Here is a 22213-nt window from a genome sequence, read left to right as displayed (position 1 = left end):
ATTTTAACACTCCACCCTGCTCTCTTGCTGCATTGTTCCAGTGAAACTCAATGCAAACTGAAGGAACAGCGCCTCATCTTCCAACTAGGCACTTTACATACAGCTTTCCGGACTGAATATTGATTTCAACAACTTTAGATCTTGAACTCCCTCCTCCATCCCCACCCCCTTTCCGTTTCTTCCCCCTCCCTTTTGTTTTTTCCAATAATTTATAGATTTTTCTTTTCCCATGTATTTCCATTATTTTTAAATGTATTCTGCCCATTGTTTATTTTACCCCACCCCCACCAGAGCTACCTTGCTTGTCCTGCTCTCCACTCTTAATTAGCACATTCTTTTAGATAATATCACCACCTTCAACACCTCTGTTCTTTTGTCATCTTTTGGTTATCTCCTCCTATCACTGCTTGGTTGTCCCAACAACCCCCCCCCCCCCACCCCCCGGCCCTTAAACCATCTTATATTTCACCCCTTTCCTATTTCTAGTTAGTTCTGTTGAGGGGTCAACTTTGCTATTCTCTGCCGATGCTGCCAGACCTGCTGAGTTTTTCCAGGTAATTCTGTTTTTGTTTTGTCCTCCTATCACTGCTTGGTTGTCCCAACAACCCCCCCACCCCGCTTAAACTATCTTATATTTCACCCCTTTCCTATTTCTACTTAGTTCTGTTGAAGGGTCAACTTTGCTCTTCTCCGCCGATGCTGCCAGACCTGCTGAGTTTTTCCAGGTATTTGTTTTTGTTTTGGATTTCCAGCAACCGCGGTTTTTTGTTTTTAAACTCGGAGTTTTGTTGTCTCCGTGTCTATGAATTTGAAAGTTTTTGGAAGGGGCTTATCAAGGAACTAGAGGATTGAAACAGGTCAGATCAGGAGGGGGGGGTCTCTATAATCCCAACCCCCCCACCACCACCACCATCCATTATTGATGTTTCTCAGTATTGAATCTTTAAATCCACCCCCTAAACACAAACCATTTCAATTAAGAGAAAGTTGACTGCTCTCTATAAAACATACCGAGTTAAAATTAAGCGCCGAGGCAACTGCCAGGCGGCCGACCGGGTTTCTCCCTCCCTCTCTCTTTTCACACCGCCAGCCCCACACCGGCTCCTGCTCCCCCAGCCGCCATCTTTCCCCTTACGTCACCAGGTCAGAGGTTAACGGGCTCCACCATCGCTTGCACTCTCCCCACCCCCCGGTTGGGAATGGATCAGCCGGTTGCCCTTCGCTTCCTCCAGTTACTGAGGAGCTGGGGGAAAGGCGGCCTTAGTCACAGGTAGCTAAAGGCAGGTGAGTAACTGTGTCTGGAAGGCGGTCTCCGGCTCAGCGGGTTGAGTGAGCCAGCAGCAAATTGAGCTCAGCTCAGGCTAGCCCTGTCCTCCCGGGTTTAGCCGTGGTCCCATGTCCTTTTTATACTTTCTCCTCCCCTCTCCGGCCTAACCAGACTCGGTAAAGGTCAAAAAAACAAAAAAACTGCGGATGCTGGAAATCCAAAACAAAAACAGAATTACCTGGAAAAACTCAGCAGGTCTGGCAGCATCGGCGGAGAAGAAAAGAGTTGACGTTTCGAGTCCTCATGACCCTTCGACAGGAAGGGTCGAAGGGTCATGAGGACTCGAAACGTCAACTCTTTTCTTCTCCGCCGATGCTGCCAGACCTGCTGAGTTTTTCCAGGTAATTCTGTTTTTGTTCTCGGTAAAGGTCAGTTTGGAGCCACGGCTTCCAATACACACCAGGGCCACCTGGGTAGGGGTAAAGGTGAAGTGTTGAACGGAGAATTTAAAATGTGCAGGCAACACAAAATTAAAGAGCGTATTGGGAGGAATGTAAGTGACTTCTGGATGGCACGCATGAGGCAGATAAATATAGGATGAAGTGAGAACAGGCACATTTTGGGAGGAGCAATAGAGGAAATGCACAACAAATCATTCATGTTTGAACGTAGAAGACCAAAAAAAAATTATTGGACAAAATTGATACTGCTGTTCTTAGAGAAAAATATATGGGATCCTATGATACACTCAACTGTTTACATCCCTCCAGTGTGAAAAATATCCATGAGCTATTGATTTCTATGTAAAGGCAGAACTAGGTAGGAATGAAATTTTTGTCCCTCCAAGCAAACTCGTCAGCCTGATCAAAGTTTATCTCCTTGAGTCTTATGTCCCTTTTCCTTGGTTGTTGAGTTTTGAATGTTGGCATAGTTTCTGCCTCAACTACTAATCTCGAAAATAAATTCCTCAGCTTTGTAATTCTTTGTAAAGAAGTTTCCCTTGCCGCCTTATTGTCTGGTCAATATTTATTCCTCACCCAACATCAGTAAAAATAAGATTATCTGGCCATTGTCTCATTGCTATTTTTGGACCTTTGCTGTATGCAGTTTGGTTGCTGTAATGCCTAGAATGCAATAGTAATTATACTTCAGGACTTCATTGGCTGTAAAATGTTTTGCGGCATCCTGTGATTCAGGTTGCCATTCTAGTTCAGTTATTTTCCACATTAATTGTGAATGAATACCATCTTCATGCAGGTTCTTATAACTAACAAACCTGTGCACAGCTTTTGGCAACTGTTTACTTGGAGTAAAAATCATTGGTATAATATTTAGATCAAATTATCAGAACCTCCATATAACCATAGCAAGTGGGTAACTATATCTGTTCTAGATCCCTCAAAGCTGTTGAAATAGCCTCAGTGTATCGTCTTCTAAAAAGACCTGATCTGATGGAACATGTAGGCCTTTTTTTTGCCCGTATTTATGAGACCTGGAGGCTCACAGCTTCCTACCCTAGAAAATAGTGCAGAATGAAGAGAAAGCTGACAAATGAGAAACAAATATTTCAATGGGAGTGTCGTGACATTTTCTGAAAAACTTCTCTCGTTTTGGATTTATTGGTTACCTCATCAGTGGCTTGAGGATCATATGGATTCTGTATTCCAGTTTTTCCTATTGTATCCCTCGTAGTGAATTTGAGCTATGATAGATTGAATGGCCTTTTAGCTTTGACTTCTTTGCAAGAGTTTTACTTTGTAAGTGGTGGCTTTTATTTCCTGTTTCAGTTTTGAAAGTCAACTTTTGTATTGGAACATATTTATTGGAACTAGCCAAACATTTAATGCCATGGCTAAGCTATCATGATGCTAAAGTTTTACTGTTGAAGATACTATCATAGCAGAAAATGCACTATGAGTTATTTTGCATTGTATTAGCCATCCAATGTGTGCCTGGTTGCCCAGATAATACAAATATAAACTAATATACTATAATATTGCCAGCAGTATCAGTCTACCCAGTTGAAATACATTTAGCTGCCAAATCACACCAAATAGCCAAAGTTCCTAAAGATTGATGTTTGAGTTCAGTGTAAAAATCTTCAAATGAGAAGACCAAGGAGTTCTTCCAAAATTCCTTTTGTAACTAGTCCCCACAAAAATATAGATTAACTGGTCATTCATCTAACTGGTGTATGTGGATTCTTTCTAAACAGGAAATGACTTCCACAGTTGCTCATATTAAGTCACTGCCCTTCAAGGTCATTAATTTGTGTTTGATGCTTTTGAGATATTTTGGATAGAAATGATACTCATGGAAATGTAAGTTTTTTGATTTGGTAATGAATTACAAACCACAAAGCAGTAAAGAAAAAAATTCCAATTCTAATGATGTAATTTACTCATTGCCATTCTAGTTCAGTCATTTTCCACATTAATTGTGAATGAAGTGAATGAGTACCACCTTCATATAGGTTCTTGTAACTAATGAACCTGTGCACCTGTTCACTTGAAGTAAAAATCATTTGTATAATATTTAGACCAAATTATCAGAACCTCCATATGACCATAGCAAATGGGTAGCTATGCCCATGTAAGTAGGAACACAGCACCTTTTCATCAGGAATTTGTGTATTAAACAGTTGTTTTTGTTTTTCTTTCCTCCCCTCAGCATAATGAGTCTGGTTGGCATCATACGTGAGCATTGGGTCAATATCCTTGTCCCTCTGGGTTTTGTATTGGGATGTTATCTTGATAGAAGAAACGATAGCAAACTAACTGCATTCAGAAACAAAAGTTTATTGTATAAACGGTGAGTATGAGATTTACAGCTTGATTCCATGTTGCCTTATTTACAGATTAGCTTGTGTGGCTGCAAAACCCTTATTGATAATTGATTATTTTAATGCAAAACTGCACCAATCTTGATGAGTATCATTCATTGAGTGAGTAAACAGTTTGACAAAATAAATAAAGTACATTTCCAACCATAGAAAATTTTTCAGTGTCATATGATTTGCCTACAATCTCAATGTTTATGGTTGGCTTATAACATCTTGCTAAATGTCTGGAGATAATTATGTCCAATTCTGGGCACTAAGCTTTAGAAAGGTCTTGGAGAGCGTGCAGAGGAAATTTATCTGAATGGTACCAGGGATGAGAAAATGTAGTTATGTGGAAAGACTGAAGAAACTGAGATTGATCTCCTTTGAGCAAATTAGGTTATAGGGATATTTTAAGAAAGGTGTTCATAATTATGTGGGGGTTTGATAGAGTAAATACAAAAAAATAGTTTCCACTCGCAGGAGAATCAATAACCAGAAGAGACAGATTTAGGATAATTGGTAAAAAAGGACAGGAGGTTAGTAAGATTTTTTTTTACTCAACAGTAATGATCTGGAATGCATTGCTTGAAAGGGCGGTAGAAACCGATTTAATAGGAGCTTTCAAAGAGGGTATATACTTAAAAATGAAAGAAATGTAGGGCAATGGGGATAGGACAAAGGAGTTGGATTAATTTATGGCTCTTTGAGAGCCCACACAAGCACAATGGACTGAATGGCCTCCTGTACTGTTTGTTCTATTAACCATAGATGAAACTCTCATCCATGCCTTTGCTACCTCTAGATTTGATTCTACCAACATGCACATGGTTGGCCTCCCATTTTCTACTCTCTGTAAACTTGAGGTCATCCAAAACTTTACTGCCTGTATCCTGACTTGCATCAAGCCCCGTTAATCCATTACCCTGTGCTTGGTGACCTAGATTGACTCCCTAATAAGTAAGCCCTCGATTTTAAAATTTTCAACTTTGTTTTCAAATCCCTGCAGCCCATAACTCTGTAAGATATTAGTGTTCCTCTAAGTATGACTCCTTGAGCATTCCTGACTTTAATTGCTCCATCATTGGTGATTGTGCTTTCAGCAGCTAAGGATCTAGGCTCTGAAGTTCCCTCTCTAAACCTCTCTACCCCTCTTTTCTCTATTAAGATTCTCCTTAAAATCTACCTCTTTGACCAAGCTTTTGATCATCTGCCCTAATATATCCTTATGTGGCTCAGTGTCAGATTTTGTTTGATAATATTTCTGTGATGTGCTTTGAGATGTTTTATTACGTTCAAGTTGCTATACAAATGCAAGTTGTTGTTTTTCCAGTACTACTGCTACTGCTTCAGACATAAACTCAACCACAAAATTACATGGATGAATTGCTAACCCTAAATATCTACAATTTTGTTCATCCAAAGTTTTTGCAACTGGATATAAGTGTTTTGGTAATTTGCTTCTCTGGGGCAATGAGTCTTGGAAGAAGTGTGTTTCATTTCTGTAGGATGGAAGACCATATTTGTAAATTTGTTGCATTAAATTTTAAAAATGGAGAGTTGCAATTTGCCACTGTCTAAGATGAGGCTACCAAGTTTATCATGTCATTAAATCTGTATCTCTCAATAACATAATTGGTTCAAGAACCCATAATTTATTTCCCACACCGAGTTTGCAAATTTATGCACTTTTTGTTATATTTAACAATATGAGGTCTTTCTTTATTTTGATTTCTCCAAGCTAATGCTTCCTTTATTTCCTGTTGTAACACTCTATTTCTTCTATATGCTATCCTTTTGCAAAATGCTTTTCTATTTGTCTATTTACCTCATTAACTTTATTTTTCTAACTAATTTTAACCCTGCTCCCTCCCCCCCCACCCCCCTCCCCTTTCCTGGTTTAAGTGATTTTACCACCAGGGAGGAGATTTGTCACAACTAATTTTAAAAATTCTCTATGGTAACTTGGACCACATGGCCTTGCAAACAAGCAGCGGCAAATGATAAATAGCAATGGGTACAAACTCAAGAGGATCTTGATTTGCTCAATCATTGGCACTGTGGCAGATGCAATTTAATACAGAGAAATGTAAGGTTCTATGATTTGACAGAGTTGGTATGGATTATGTATTAAATTGGAATGTACTTGAAGCCTTGGAACAGGAGAGCGATCTTGGGGTTTTAATGAGAAGGTCAATAAAACCATCAGCACAATGTTCCCTAAAAAAAGAAAATAAACCATTAGATGCAAAGAAAGGGTTGGGACATGTAAATCCAGAGAAGCTATTTTTAAACTGTATTTGGCCCTGTCAACATTACTACCATCTTCTGGCTCAATCATTTCAGGTTTTTCATTTTGTGCATATAGTTCTTTAATATACTTGCATCTTTTTCTTATCTCATCAGGGTTTGCTAATAAAACACCTTCTTTACTATGTATTGCTGTTGTTTTCAGTTCTTTACTTTGAATGCCACTAATCCCCGTTGCTTTTGCAAACATAAGGTCTACCTTTCCTAGTTGATCCAATCTTTCGAGTACATCTCACTGCTCTTCTAACCACTGTTCTTGTGTTTTTCTGTTTCTTTTCTTAGCTTGTTATTGAAGTATCTGTAGTTCAGCTCGCCTTTGTCAGTATTGATATTCTTCCATTTTCTCCGTACTTCCATCTTTTGCAGCACTGCAGCCGCAACCCATGGTTTCTTGATCCTTTTTCTTCTTAAAAAGGGTCTGCTGTTTGCGTCTCCTTCCTTGACAGATTCTTTAATCTGTTTACATTGCTCATTCATGCTGGTGGTATCCTTATCATTTCTAGCTAGTACTTTGTTTACTTCATTTACAAATTCTTCTTTGAATTATTTCAGTTTCTCCAGATTCCAGTGTTTTCTGCATATTCCACCTTGGATCTTCTTCAGTCAGACTGTTTCCATTTTTTCAGGACTATGATCAGATTTTGTGTTGCTTCCCAGCTGAGCTTTCTAGTTCTTGACACTATTCCTGTATCATTGTCTCATCATTATGTAATCTAGTTGAAATCTTCCTGTATTGCCAAACATTTTCTTTGTCATCTTTTTCTTCTCCAACAATACTGTCCCAATCTCCCATTAACAATTACATACCTCTTTCCACTCCTGTTCAATTAGTTTTTCAATTGTATCATGCCCTGATGAAATAAGAAAAAGGTGGAAGAAACATATTGAAGAACAGTATGGGGGGAAAAAAGAAAAACTCAAAGATTGAACTAGAAGAAGAGAGAAATGTTGACACTGATTTCATTGGACCAGAAATACTAGAGAGTGAGATAAGAGCAACAATAAATGAGATAAAAACTGGAAAAGCAGCTGGAACAGATGAAATACCTGCAATGTCAATTAAAAACATGGGAAAGAATGTAACATCAATGGTTACTAAGCTTTGCAAAGATACAAATTTACTTACTAAGAGAATGGCCGGAGTACTTCATGCAGACAATAATGATCACCTTTAGAAAAAGCCAGAGGCTGGGCCAGCAGTATGCCATTGCACCTACCCCAATATTATACAAACAGTATCTGGCTCTACAGACTAAATTTGACCTTCTTTCCACTAAACAAACAGAAAAGTTTATACTTGAATCATGTGGTACATTTTATGAGCATGGTGAAAGATCCGGCAGGCTCCTGGCTCACTAACTTCGCCAGTCTGCTTCCTCTCAACTTATTACTGAAATCACCATTCCAACAAGGTCAACCACCACCTATCATCAGGCGATTAATGATCAATTCAAACTTTTTTATTCCACTCTTTATACCTCAGACTCCTATTTAGATCCTGGTTTATTTCACAATGTTATTGATAATATGGACATCCCATCTCGAACATCTGACTCTGCGAATGCGTTAGAAGTATCCTTTTCCCAAGATGAAACACTAAAGGCAATTAAATCCATGCAAAGTAATAAGGCACCAGGGCCTGATGGATTTCCAATATAATTTTATTTAAAAAAAAACTATCACAACTTTCTCCATTATTATTGTCACTGTTTTTGGAATGCTTTCTCTCTGAAATGCTCCCTCCTATGCTGCATAAGGCATCTTTGTCTATTCTTTTAACAAGGGATAGGGATCCTCTGCATTGCAGTTCATACCAGTCTATTTCCCTTCTAAATGTGGATGTTAAGCTAGCTACTAGCTAAAGTCTTAGCCCACTGTCTTGAACCTGTCCTTCCATCTATTATATCTCCTGACCAGACAGGTTTTGCACAGGGCAGGAAATCCTTCTCTAATTTAAGGCGTCTTTTCAATATTATTTATACACATTCAACTACTCCTCTCCCTGAGATTCTTATAATCATGGAAGCAGAAAAGACTTTTGATAGAGTGGAATGGGACTACTATTTTTTCACTTTTTGAAATTTGGATTTGGACCCATTTTTATAAAATGGATAAAACTATAGTATTCCTCACGGTTACTTCGGTACTTACAAATAATATCCAGTCTAAACTTTTTGACCTCCACCAAGGTACTAGAAAGGGCTTTCTCCCTTTCTTCCCCCCTACCTTTCGCTATTGCTATTGAGCCCCTGGCAATTTCACTGCAGACCTGTGGAGATTTACAGGGTGTTATATCGGGTGGAGTCAAGCAGAAACTTTCCCTATATGCTGAAGACCTTCTTTACATCATGATCCGGCCTCATCTCTCCCACATATTTTCTCTAATCTTGAGTGATTTGGTCATAATTCAGGTTTTAAAATTAATTTGCAAAAGAGTGAAATTTTTCCTATTAAATTCTATTGCAAAGAGTTACCTTCTTTCTTTCCTCCCCTTCAAGGCCTCAGTAAACAGTTTTAAATATTTAGGAATTTTAGTTACTCGATCCTTTGGAGACCCTTTTAAGCTCAACTTTGACCCTTTATTGGAACGTATGAAGCAGGAGTAAGGACATTGGTCTAGCTTACCCCTTTCTTTAGTTGGTCGTATAAATTCTGTAAAGGTGAATATTTTGCCAAAATTTCTATACTTATTTCAGTGCATCCCATTGTTTATTCACAAGCGTTTTTTTGTTGTAATAGACCAATTACTTTCTTCCTTTATTTGGAACAAGAAAACATCCAGAATTCATAAAGTTTTTCTACAAAATCCCAAGCTTTTAGGTGGTTTGGCACTACCAAATTTTCAGTTTTATTATTGGTCTGCTAATCTCCATAATTCTTTTTGGTTTCATTTTTGACCCTCTCTCAGAAATATGATCTGCCGCACACACACTTCTTTCGCTATTTATAAATCAGTGATTTTGTGCGCAAAAAATCGCCCAGTTTCCTTTATTGCCCCCCAAATCACCAATAGATATTATGTTAAAATTAAATCCTTTTGTTAAGGGTTCATTTCCAAATTGTATTCTCTAATGTTTTCACTACACTGCCCTTCGCTTTCTACCATAAAAACTCTTTGGGAGCAAGATTTTGACTCAGATTTATCAGAAGATAACTGGAAGTCTATTCTCCCATTTGTACTCCCTCATCCGTATGTGCAAGGCATGAGTTGCTACAATTTAAAATCTTATGTAGCACTCATTTATCCAAAGTGAAATTATCTAAGATTTATCCAAATTTTGATCCAACCTGTGATAAATGTCATACTGCCCCAGCTTCTCTAATTCATGTATACTAGTCATATCCTAAATTGGCTTTGGTTTGGACAAAAGCTTTTATACCACTCATATTTTTAATAGCAACATTGAACCTCCTCCATTACAGCAGTCTTTGGAGTGGAACCAAATGGCATCCCTCTTACAAAAATTCAGACTGATGCACTCGCCTTTTCAACATTATTGGCTAGACGTATTATTCTATTAAATTGGAAACAGTCTGCCCCGCCTTCTTTTACTAATTGGATACGTGATCTAATTCAGAGTCTTGAAAATAAAATACACTATAAGGGGTTCCACTGATGGATTTTATGTAGCTTGTCAACCTTTCTTAGATTACTTTGAGGAGCTACAGCTCCCTATTTTCATATAACTGAGCCTAATTAGGTTGTATGTATTATATTAGGTGAAACTATATCTTACCTGTGATTGTTAACTTTCTTATTATCTAATTTTCGGGGTTTAGGAGGGTTTTTTCTTCCTTTTTCTTCTTCCTCTGACTTTTCCTTTCTTTCTCTTCCAAATGTAAGTGTATTGAATTATTGTGGTGCTGTAAGCTTCTTTTGTACAGTTCTTCATTATGACTGTTGTTAACTTTTTTAAAAAGTAAAGAATTAACAAAAAGAGAAGCCAGAGGCATGCCGTGTTCTGATATTTGTACAATGATTCTGATTGTCCATTCATCGAAGGCTGTATTGAGAATTGTAACATAGAGAGTGGGTGCGAAAGCACAGAGTTACATCTAATAGACTAGTAACAACAGGCATGAACTTTGGAATGAAAGTGAACATTGACAGAACCAAAGTGATGCATATCTCAAAATCACCAAGAAATATTCATATTCATAGAAAGAAGAGAACTAGAACAGTTGCAAAAATTCACGTCTTTTTTTATTCATTTATGGGATGCGGGCTTCACTGGCAGGGCTAGCATTTATTGCCCATCCCGAGTTGTCCTTGAGAAGGTGGCAGTGAGCTGCCTTCTTGAACCGCTGCAGTCCTTGTGGTGTAGGTACACCCACAGTGCTTTTAGAAAGGGAGTTCCAGGATTTTGACCCAACAACAGTGAAGGAACAGTAATGTATTTCCAAGTCAGGATGGTGAATGACTTGGAGGGGAACTTCCAGACAAGTGAGCAGTATTCCATCACACTCCTGACTTGTGCCTTGTAGATGGTGGACAGGCTTTGAGGAGTCAGGAGGTGAGTTACTCGTCGCACGATTCCTACCCCTGACCTGCTCTTGGAGCCACAGTTTTTATATGGCTAGTCCAGTTAAATTAAACCCCCAGGATGTTGATAGTGGGGGATTCAGTGATGGTAATGCCATTGAACATCAAGGGGCAATGGTTGGATTCTCTCTTGTTTGAGATGGTCATTGCCTGACACTTGTGTGGCGCGAATGTTACTTGCCACATGTCAGCCCAAGCCTGGATATTGCCCAAGTCTTGCTGCATTCGGACATGGACTGCTTCAGTATCTGAGGGGTCGCAAATGGTGCTGAACATTGTGCAACCATCAGCGAACATCCCCACTCCTGACCTTTTGATAGAAGGAAGGTCATTGATGAAGTAGCTAAAGATGGTTGGGCCGAGGACACTACCCTAAGGAACTCCTGCAGTGATATTCTGGAGTTGAGGTGATTGACCTCCAACAACAACAGCCATTTTCCTTTGTGCTAGGTATGACTCCAACCAGCAGAGAGTTTCCCCCCTGATTCCCATTGACTCCAATGCAGCCTTGATATCAAGGGCAGTCATTCTCACCTCACTTCGGGAATTCAACTCTTTTGTCCTTGTTTGAACCAAGGCTGTAGTGAGGTCAGGAGCTGAGTGGCTCTGGCAGAACCCAAACTGGGTGTCAGTGAGCAGGTTATTGCTAAGCAAGTGCTGCTTGACAGCACTGTTGATGACCCCTTCCATTACTTTACTGATGATCGAGAGTAGACTGATGGAGCAGTAATTGGCCAGGTTGGATTTATCCTGCCTTTTGTGTACAGGACACAACTGGGCAATTTTCCACATCGCCGGGTAGGTGCCAGTGATGTAGCTGTACTAGAACAGCATGCCGAGAGACACGGCAAGTTCTGAAGAACAAGTTTTCAGCACTATTGCCAGAATATCGTCAGAGCCAATCGCCTTTACAGAATCCTGTGCCTTCCGCTGTTTTGTGATATCACATGGAGTGAATTGAATTGGCAGAAGACTGGCATCTATGATGCTGGGGCCCTCCGGAGGAAGCCATGATGGATCATCCACTCGGCACTTCTGACTGAAGTTTGCTGAGAATGCTTCAGCCTTATCTTTTGCACTGATGTGCTGGGCTCCTCCATCATGGAGGATGGGGATATTTGTGGAGCCTCCTCCTCCAGTGAGTTGTTTAATTGTCTACCACAATTCACGACTGGCAGGACTGGATGTGACAGGACTGCAGAGCTTAGCTCTGATCCATTGGTTGTGGGATCACTTAGTCCTGTCTATCACTTGCTGCTTATGCTGTTTGGCATGCAAGTAGCCCTGTGATATAGCTTCACCAGGTTGACACCTCATTTTTAGGTGTGCCTGGTGCTGTTCGTGGAATGCCCTCCTGCACTCTTCATTGAACCAGTGTTGATCCCCTGGCTTGGTGGTAATGGTAGAGTGGGGGATATGCTGGGCCATGAGGTTACAGATTGTATTTGAGTACAATTCTGCTGCTGCTGATGGCCCACAGCTCCTCATGGACGCTCAGTCTTGAATTGCTAGATCTGTTTGAAATCTATACCATTTAGCATGATGGTCATGGCACACAACATGATAGAGGGTATCTTCAATGTGAAGGTGGGACTTTGTCTCCACAACGACTGAACAGTGGTCACTCCTACCGATACTGTCATGGACAGGTGCATCTGCGACAGGCAGGTTGGTGAGGGTGAGGTCAAGTATGTTTTTCCCTCTTGTTGGTTCCCTCACCACCTGCCGCAGACCTGGTCTAGCAGCTATGTCATTTAGGACTCAGCCAGCTCGGTCAATAATAGTGCTACCGAGCCACTCTTGGTGATGGACATTGAAGTCCCTCACCCAGAGTACATTCAACACCCTTGCCACCCTCAGTGCTTCCTTCAAGTGGTGTTCTACATGGAGGAGCACTGATTCATCAGCTGAGGGGGGAGTGTGGTTTATGGTAATCAGCAGGAGGTTTCCTTGCCATGTTTGACCTGATGCCATAAGACTTTATGGGGTCCATTTAGAAAGCATTATGTCTGCAGACGGAAGATGCAACAAAGAAATAACAAGAATAGCAATGGGAAAGATCATACTTGTCAGGAGATGGTTGATAATTGGAAAGCTGAATTAAAAACTCAAAAAGTGACTTATAAGGAGTTTGAAGTGGAGTGCTATTTTGGATGGATGTCATATTTGGACCTTATGGAAAGAGGAAAGCAACTTGCTAAATAGCTTTGAAATGTGGGTTTGGAGGAGAATGAAAAGAATCAGTTGGAGAGAAAAAGTAACAAATGATGTGCTGAGAAGAGTGAACAAAAAAAGACATCATCTGAATGTAATTGGGAACAAAACGAGTTTGAGTAGAGTACATCGTAAAAGGAAACGGACTTGTAAGAGACGTTAGGGATGGAAGATTTCAAGAAAAAAGGGGAATAGGTTGAAAGAGAATATCAATGCTGGGTGGCTTGAAATTGAAGGAAATTATTGGCAAATTAAAAGGCTGGCATAGGATAGAGACACATGGAAAGACTACTATGAGCCTGCTACCAGGACCTGTTTTTGGGCAGAGCACATATGATGATGATTTGAATCTGGTGGAACCACACCTGTAGTAGTGCATGCAGTTTTGGTCTCCCTATTTTAAAAAGGATATTCAATTTATTGGAGAGAATATGTGGTTGTCCTAGATCTTAAGAGAATGAGAAAAGATTACTGTTGAGAAGCATGTTGAAGCTAATCTAAATGTTTATTAACTGAATGATGATCTGCACAGGGAAATTTTATACCATGTGATTTGTCAGTATGCAATGGAAAGATTTTCCCAGAATCAGAATAGTTGAGTCAAAAGCTGCAGATGAACTTCTGCCTTAACTTTGAATAGTGAGGAAAGTGAGTGATGTGATAATAAAATGTAATATCTATTTAGCAACTTCTGTAGTTGAACTGTTGTATATTTTAATTACATTCACTTTCCTTTTAGGGAATTGAAACCAGGTGAAGAAACTACATGGAAGTGATGAGCTGAAAACCATGCTGAGAAAACAAGGAACTGTTTTGCATAAAAACAAGCCCAATGTCAATTCTAGTCTTGATGAGTCTTCAATCAGGGATCCTGTGAAAGTTTATTTGAATAATGCTGTTTTGTCCTATTAAATTTTGATCTTTCATAAACTCTGCTTATCTTCATGTAACAGATAATTGGTTTAAAGTCCTAAAATTTGCTAACATTTCCCTCTTTTTGTATCATTGGAATATAAAATTTTAAAAAGGCATGGCAAATTCATTGTATTTCTTTCATTAACTTAGATTAATACAAATGGAATGTCAGACTTAATAAATCTTACATTGAGTTAACTTTTTTGAATCTTTCAAGTTTTATGTTTAAAATTGTAAAATGTTAATTGTGGGACATGGATTTGTATTCGTAAGTCCTTTTTTATTCTTTTGCCCTGGGAATTGACAACGGGAAATATATAAACATTTCACTCAATTTCAATGATCATTGTTTGCATTGGAGTATATTTCATTTGTGTGTCTACAATTTTGAGTTGTTGATAATCCTCCTGAACCTGACTGATATCTTTGTAAATCCTGGAGTGGAATTTATGTTGCAATATTTCAATAACTTAATTGCTTTTACTGGATTGTTCGCAAGCTTTTAAGTTCATTTTAAATTTAAAATGAAAACAGAAAATGCTGGAAATATTTAGCAGGGCAGGCAGTGTTATAATGGCACATGCTCACTGCATAAATCCAAATTGAATGCACCCTAGTATCACAGTGCTATGATAGCTGGTTTCCCATCTGCCATTTCTTCCCCTCCCACCATAAATAAATGTGAGACTCTGCTGAAAACCATGGCAGCCTGACATCCCCTTCAATGCGAAGAAGACCAAGTATTTCGGAGTGGACATCTTATCAGCTACTTGTGTCAGCTGAACACTAAATACCTTTAACTTATACAAAGCAGGTGGCTTGCTTTTTTTGTTCTTCCTCTTTTCCCCTTTGATTTTCTCTGATGTTCACTTGAAGGTTATTTCATGGACCCTGATAAAGTCTCTACAAAACCCAAATTTGAGAATCACTGTCTTAAATGACAGTGTCCCACAAACAGCAATGTGAAAATGACTGCATTTTCTATTTTTATTGGTGTTGGTTAGGGCCAGGATATCAGAAGAAAGCCCCCCTGCTCTTCAAAAAGATCCCAACTGAGAGGGGCCTTGGTTTAACATCTCATCTGAAAGATGGTAGCTCCAACAGGGCAGCACTGGAGTGTCAGCCTAGATTTTTTGTTCAAGTCTCTAGAGTGGCACTTGAACCCACAACCTTCTGACTCAGAGGTATGGGTGCTATCACTTAATCCTTAATTTTAGGATTTAGATCTAAAAATATTTCTTAAAAAGAATCAAAAATGTTTTTTCCTCCATTTCGATGATGAGTTAATTGCTGAAAAGTGGTTGACAGGAAGACTGGCCATTTATGAAGGACATTGATTGCAAACCCTGATCCTTTCCAGCTTCTTGTCAAGAAATACAAAAATTGCTGGCTGGATTTTGTGCTTCAAAATAAAAAGCAAAGTTCTATCAAAGCAGCCATCTGTTTATGTAGCATTCCAAAGAGGCAATGTCACAAATAATGTACTTACTCATTTATGTAGCAGTGATAAATTTATTTTACTCCACATTTCCATTGGTCCGTGTCCAGTTCTGCCAATGCCCCAATTCCATCTTCCATGCTGCTCAACTTCAGGATGCCCACTCTATTGCTGAAAATATTCCAGGATCTCTGTTGCAGCGCTGTTGAATCCAGGAGCAACACTCTATGCTACCAAAGCTTAGGAGTGCACCCAATGTTGCACAGCTGCATGGTACTGCCCTCCTGTACTGCTGATCAGGAAGTTAACTGGAACATTTGATTTAATCTGTTATCATAAATCAGTGGCTCAAAGCACATTGCACATTAGATAGCAGAACACATCGGTAGAACAAAACCATGGGGTATCGATCATGTAGTGTGCATTTGTTTTGTTGTTTTATTCTTAGGGTGAGGGCGACACATGTTTTTATTGCCCAGCTTTAGTTTCTATGAGAAGGTGGCAGTAGGTCTTATTAAACTGCTGCAATCTATGTGCTGATGGTGTTCTCATGGCTGTGTTATATATAGAATTTCAGGACTTTGGACCAGTGGCGATGACAGCACAGTGGTAAATGTCCAAGTCGAAATGGTGTAAGACCTGAAAGGAGACTAGTTAATTGTCTTGCTGCTATTGTCCTCCTTGGTGGTAGAGATTGTTGGACTGGGAGGGGCTGTCTAAGTAAGCTGGGATGAGCTTGTAAGGCATTTTCTGTAATGACTTTGGAGCAACATTTTTATGTCATCAATAAAATGGGAAGTTCCTATGTCAATATTTGCCTGTTATGCTTTTAAATATAAGTTATTGTGCATATGGGAAGCTGCCATCATGCTTCTATCCTGTGGCATTCAGTCATCGCACAGATATCCAGGGAACACGGGCAAGTTGATGGGTAGACCCTGGGGAATGATGTCTACCAGCCCCATTGAATAGGAACATTGCCATTGAATCCAAGCAGCAACTAGTCAGGCAATGCAGAGGATCATGGGGGTTCTAGAAAATCAAATCTAATGCCTGGACAAGTCAGTGTGTTCTCCAGAATTATCTGAGGGTGACAAGAATAATTGTAGCCTGCTGTGCACTTGAGAATGTTGCCTAATGAGAAGTTCTGAGTCAGGACATACGGGGCAAGGAGCCCATGACATGAAAAAAAACCCCAAACCAAAGGGCCTGGAATCATCGATGATGTCTGCTCACTGCTCCAGGCTCCCAGGGCTGGCGCAAGGCAGCTTGTTGCACATGTGTTCAGCACTTTGTGTATCTACCTACAGAACACAGCTTGCCCACCTTTGCCCTTGTCCTCAAACAAAACAAAGTGTGAAAGCAATGCTCACACAAACAGATGATCAATGGATTTGTGCTCTTATTCCCCACAGCAATATACCAACTTCCATCAGTGGAGTGAACTCAGAACCATCTGCCCGAACTATTCTTTGTGACTGCAATTTCATTGATTAATGAAGCAGAGGATGAAAGTGGTAATTCAACTTTAATATAGCAATGAACAGAACACAAACAGGCTTCCATGAATGACAAGGCACAAAATAAGTGAACTTTCAGCCTGAACAGGAAATTGCAAGTTCTCGAGCATTCCCCATACAGCTGCATACAAGCTCAAAAGAATAGGTACACACACTACAAAATTAACTGCAAGATGTAAAGTATTCTCCACAGGACTGTATTAGTACACATCGAACCTTAGTAAAGAAATTTCCAAAGACAAACAGGATTGCATCAATGGCTTTGTACAGAATAAGCATACTTATTCATTCAGGCATTAACTACAAGTTTATACATATGCTTCATAGAATCCTGGAAGCCCCATTAATCAGAGACAGGAAACTGATTCAAGGTGTACTCCAATCCATTCCACCAGAGTTGCACTTTATATTCCAGGCTAACCTTTTCCCACTCTTAATTATCTCTCCCGCCCAGCCCCTGTATCCCTCCACACCATTTGACATCATGCATGCACAAGGCCACCCCTTGAAGGCGTCAGTATTTGCTTCCATCTATACACTTGGCAGCAAGTCCCACTTTATCACCACTCTGTATACAAAGAAAATCCTCCTAAATGATTTAACTATCTGTTAATGGCTATCATACGTATACACCATTGTTCTGAAAAGCTGAGGTCCCAGCAGATCCCTTAATTGGGAAGATGATGGGACGTGGTTATGGGTTGAGAGAGATGGGGGCAATCGGCTGTGTGGGAGAGATGGAGAGGGGTAGAGATGGAGAGTTGCGAAATGGTCCAAGATGAGGAGAGGCAGGCGTAAAGTTATATTATTCCAGCATCTACAGTATTTTGCTTTTATATTAATATAATTACGTCCTGCCAGTTTAAGACAATACCCATTATCTCTAACACAAAAACAAAAATACCTTGGAAAACTCAGCAGGTCTGACAGCATCTACGGAGAGGAACACAGTTAACGTTTCGAGTCCGTACGACTCTTCAACAGAACTAAGGAAAAATAGAAAAGAGGTGAAATATAAGCTGGTTTAAGGTGGGGGGGGGGGGGGGGTGTGGTGGGACAGGTAGAGCTGGATAGAGGGCCAGTGATAGTTGGAGATAGCCAAAAGATGTCATGGACAAAGAGGTGGTGATATTATCTAAGGATATCTCTACTCATGTCCCCTACCTTATATTATATACTGCCTGACCTGCTGAGTACATCCTGGGTTTTTTTTTGCAGATTTCCATGGAGCATCTCATCCTTAGCCCTAATGGTGCTTGCACACACTGGATTTCTTTCGGACATTCTGGCCTCGACAAAACGAGCGGAGAGGGGAGCGCGGGTGGTGGGACAACGGTCAAAGTAAAAATCCGCCGGCAGGAGAACACGGCGACGTAAACGGGATTGAGGAAATTCCAGGTCCGCGTGAACGCTTTCGTTTAAATAAATAAGTTTCCATCTCTATGTTGCACTCTGTTTCTGACTGTAGTCCATGTACAACTACCAGTAAACAGGGTGGGGGAGGAGATCTACTCCCGCTGCGACTGTCTACGTCGCTGGGACGCAGTATGTGTGCGCCCCGGCCGTTGATTGGTTCGTGGGTTTGACCCCCGCCGGGTCACGCCGCATAGGATGATGGTCCATTATCCATCATGGAGGCGATATTTCACGAGAAAGTGAGTTGATGTGGCGATTACTGTTTAAAATGGCCGTGGCGGCGGCTCGCCGGGCCCGGGAAGCAGCGGCGGGAGAGGCCGCCGTGGCGTTTGGCGTCGAGTTGCTCAAACCTCCCCCTCTTCCTCCTCCGGGGCTGCGGTGAAGCGGCTGTTGGGGCGGGGAGTTTCACAGCCGCTGGCTGCCAGCGCCACAGGGTTCCCTACCCTTGGCCTGAGGCCGGAGCGGCTGCCCCCGTACACTCACCGCTCATAGCTCGGCTCCGAGTCGCGGTGCAATAATTCAGCTTTTAAAGGGCTGCCCTCGAGATGTGTCGCACCTTGGGAGGGCGATTACTATCCCGGCCCGACATCTGAAGAGAAACGTCCCAAAAAAAAAATCCATCCTATCAGGCAAGAGAGGAGTACTCAAAGTTAGCAAGTGATGTTTGTGTAAATCCTCCGAAGTTGATCTTCTCAGTTCGTTGAACGGTTAAGTAAATCGTTTGTATCAGCTTCTGACTTCCCGTTTCTGATCCTGCACACTTCTGATGATTCTCGTGGAGCACGCATAGGGAAACAGTTTTTGCGTGGTGCAACTTTAATTACTGCACGTTGTGTGACTCTCAAAGACGACGTACAGGGCACCATTTGAGCGTGGAAAAGTTGGACGTTTAGCCTGAAAGCCGCTACTACACTATATAAAAGCACAGTTGTCCTGTTGTGGTTGTATTACAATCTTGGTAAAATCGCTGCTAATATGATAGTCTTTTACTTCATGACGTTGATTATTCATTGACAGTGTAGAAGTTCAACTATCTTTACGTTAGGCTATTGAATAGGTAGAATCGATGCTCAATACAGTAAAATGTTGAGTAGGAAGAGGGGGAGGCTACTCGACGCCAAACGCCACAGCGGCCTCTCCCGTTAACTGTTTTTCTCTCCACAGATGCTGTTAGAACTGAGTTTTTCCAGCATTTCTTGTTTTTGTTACAGTAAAATGTTGGTTGTGACAAACTTACATATGTAGTTTCCCATATAGCTATGGATATTGGAATTGTAATGGAAATACAAAAATAAAGACAGAATGTATAACTTAAAATGGGGACTGAATTACAACTGCTTCCTGATCCAACTATCTCTTGCCTTATAACTTCATTTGAAGTCAGCACTTTGCCTTGACTCCATATAAAACGTCACAGGAAGTTACGAGTTTATAGTGATTGTGATTAATTGTAAATTTCAGGTTGATTATACAGTAGTTATTTTTGTTTTTTGTATACCTACAATAAACATCTGAATTTGCCATTATATCTGGTAATGTAAGGCTTATGTAAGCCTCTGATTCTTGTGCACAACAATACTGTAAATAGACTGGCCAAGTTTGTGGGTGAATCCCCTATACAAATGCCATATCCATATAATTACTAATGTGTTTATATGGTAATCACTGTTTTATCTATTGTGCATAAGGAATAGGAGCAGATGTAGGCCATTCAGCTCCTCCAGGCCTTGGCCATTCAAGAAGATCATGGCCGATCTGATTGTGGCCTTAACTCTACTTTCCTGCTTTTTTTCCCCATACTCTTTGATTCTGTTGTTGATCAGAAGTCTGTCTAACTCGGCCATGGATATAGTCAATGACACACCATCTACTACTGTGAGAATTCCAAAGACTAATGACCCTCTGAGAGAAGAAATTTCTCCTCATCTCAGTTTTAAATGGGAGACCCCTTATTTTTAAACTGGGTCCCAAAAGGGAAAACATATCAGTTTCTATCCTGTCAAGCCCCCTCAACCTTACATGTTTCAATAAGATCACCTCTCCTTCTGGAGCACAACCTGCTCAACCTTTCCTCATAAGACAACCCCTTCATCCCAGGAATCAACCTAGTGAGCCTTTTCTAAACTGTTTCCAATGCAAGTATTATAACCCTTCTTAAGTAAGGAGACCAAAATTGTACTCTCGGTTTGGTCTCAACAATGCCCTGTACAGTTGTAGCACGACTTTCCTACTTTTATACTCATTTACCTTGCAATAAAGGCCAACACTCCATTAGCCTTTCTAATTACTTGATGTACCTGCATGCTAACATTTTGTGATTCACGTACAAGGACACCCAGATCCCTCTGTACTGCAGCATTTTGCAGTTTCTTCACTTAAATAATATTCTGCTTTTTGGTTCTTCCTGCCAAAGTGGACAACCCCACATTTTTCCCACATGCTCGAGACCCCAGCAGTGATCCCTGTGGCACTCCACTGCTTATAGTTGCCAAGTTGAAAATGACCCATTTATCCTAACTCTGTTCCCTGTTAGCCAGTACTTGACCATGCTAATACATCACCCCCAACACCATGAGCTCTTGTGCAGCAACCTTTTATATGACCCCTTATTGACTACTTTTTGAAAATCCAAATACTAGATCTACAGGTTAACCTTTATCCACTCTGCTTGTTACATGCTCAAAGAACTTTAATAAATTTGTCTAATACAATTCCCTTTCCCAAAACCATGCTGACTCATCCTGATTGTATTATGATTTTCTAAATGTCCTGCTATTACCTTCTTAATGATGGATCCTAGCATTTTTCCAATGACAGACATTAGACTAACTGATGTGTGGTTTCTTGCTTTTTGCTCCCTACTTTCTTGAATAGAGGTGTTACACTTGCAATTTTCCAATCTGCTGAGACCTTTCCAGAATCATGGAAATTTTGCAAAATTACCACAAACCCAGATTTCCAGTTTTGTAAATTACATTTGGACTTGTCTATGCAATACATTTGATGTGGGTTGAAACTTTATATTCCAGAAGTTATGCAACTCTTGCTGTCCTTCAAGAAATTGTTTCAAAATACAGGTTCTAAAAAATGAGGCTTTTAAAATAATTGCTAACCTTTTCTGGCCATTTCATTTTGATTGTGAGAGTTGACATCCCATTAATTTAAAAAAAACCTTTCCCATCAAAGTTAACTGTTTTAGGTGACAGAAGGATCAATAACCAAGAGGCACAGGTTTAACATAAATAACAGAAGAACCAGAGGGGAGGGAATGAGACTATTTTATGCAGCAGTTTGTTAAAAATTGGAATGCACTGCCTAAAAGGGCGACAGAATCAAATTTAATAGCTTTCAGATGTGAATTTTATATATATTTCACGGAATCACAGAATTGTTACAGCGCAGAAGGAGACCATTTGGCTTGTCATGTCCGTGCTGGCTCTCCAAAGGAGCAGTGCACCTAGTGCCATTCCCAAGCCTTCACCCCATAACCCTGCACATTCTTTTTCAGATAATACTCCAATTCCCTCTTGAATGCCTTGATTGAACCTGCCTTCACTATACTCTCAGGCAGTGCATTCCAGATCTTAACCACTTGCTGCATGAGAAAGCTTCTTCTCATGTCTCCATTGCTTCTTTTGCCAACTATCTTAAATCTGTGCCTTCTCATTCTCAACCCTCCCACCAATGGGAACAGTTTCTTCCTATCTGCTCTGACCAGATCCCTCATGATTTTGAATACCTCTATCAAATCTCCTCTCCGAGGAAAACA

At 40.3% G+C, this 22213-nt stretch overlaps 3 protein-coding genes across 6 annotated transcripts in view; 2 read left to right on the top strand and 1 right to left on the bottom strand.

Moving 5' to 3' along the window:
- The window catches only part of cpsf2 (cleavage and polyadenylation specific factor 2), a 31151-nt gene extending 30013 nt beyond the window's left edge, over positions 1-1138 (bottom strand). For both annotated transcript variants that reach the window (XM_041214456.1, XM_041214457.1), the window contains exon 1: positions 1012-1138. The gene's annotated coding sequence lies outside the window, so the exon portion shown is untranslated. The remainder of the gene's footprint in view (positions 1-1011) is intronic.
- Positions 1139-1150: 12 nt separating this feature from the next.
- LOC121292475 (NADH dehydrogenase [ubiquinone] 1 beta subcomplex subunit 1-like) lies at positions 1151-16319 on the top strand. Its single transcript, XM_041214455.1, has 3 exons — positions 1151-1284; positions 3938-4078; positions 13895-16319. Exons 2-3 carry the CDS (start codon positions 3942-3944, stop codon positions 13929-13931), a joined length of 174 nt encoding a protein of 57 aa, XP_041070389.1. The 5' UTR covers positions 1151-1284; positions 3938-3941; the 3' UTR covers positions 13932-16319.
- A 2300-nt stretch (positions 16320-18619) lies between these two features.
- atxn3 (ataxin 3) overlaps positions 18620-22213 on the top strand; it is a 48394-nt gene continuing 44800 nt past the window's right edge. For all 3 annotated transcript variants that reach the window (XM_041214558.1, XM_041214560.1, XM_041214557.1), the window contains exon 1: positions 18620-18683. In XM_041214558.1, the coding sequence (XP_041070492.1) occupies positions 18660-18683 (24 nt within the window). In that variant the 5' untranslated portion in view covers positions 18620-18659. The remainder of the gene's footprint in view (positions 18684-22213) is intronic.

This window comes from Carcharodon carcharias, chromosome 20, assembly GCF_017639515.1.
Source record: "Carcharodon carcharias isolate sCarCar2 chromosome 20, sCarCar2.pri, whole genome shotgun sequence".
Classification (NCBI taxonomy): domain Eukaryota; kingdom Metazoa; phylum Chordata; class Chondrichthyes; order Lamniformes; family Lamnidae; genus Carcharodon; species Carcharodon carcharias.
This window is presented reverse-complemented; position numbering and strand designations above follow the sequence as displayed.

Excerpts from the sequence above, each read along its gene's own strand:
- LOC121292475 (XM_041214455.1), top strand. The coding sequence starts at position 3,942 with ATGAGTCTGGTTGGCATCATACGTGAGCATTGGGTCAATATCCTTGTC. Across the intron at positions 4,079-13,894 it reads AAAAGTTTATTGTATAAACG|GGAATTGAAACCAGGTGAAG; the intron begins GTGAGTATGAGA and ends CTTTCCTTTTAG.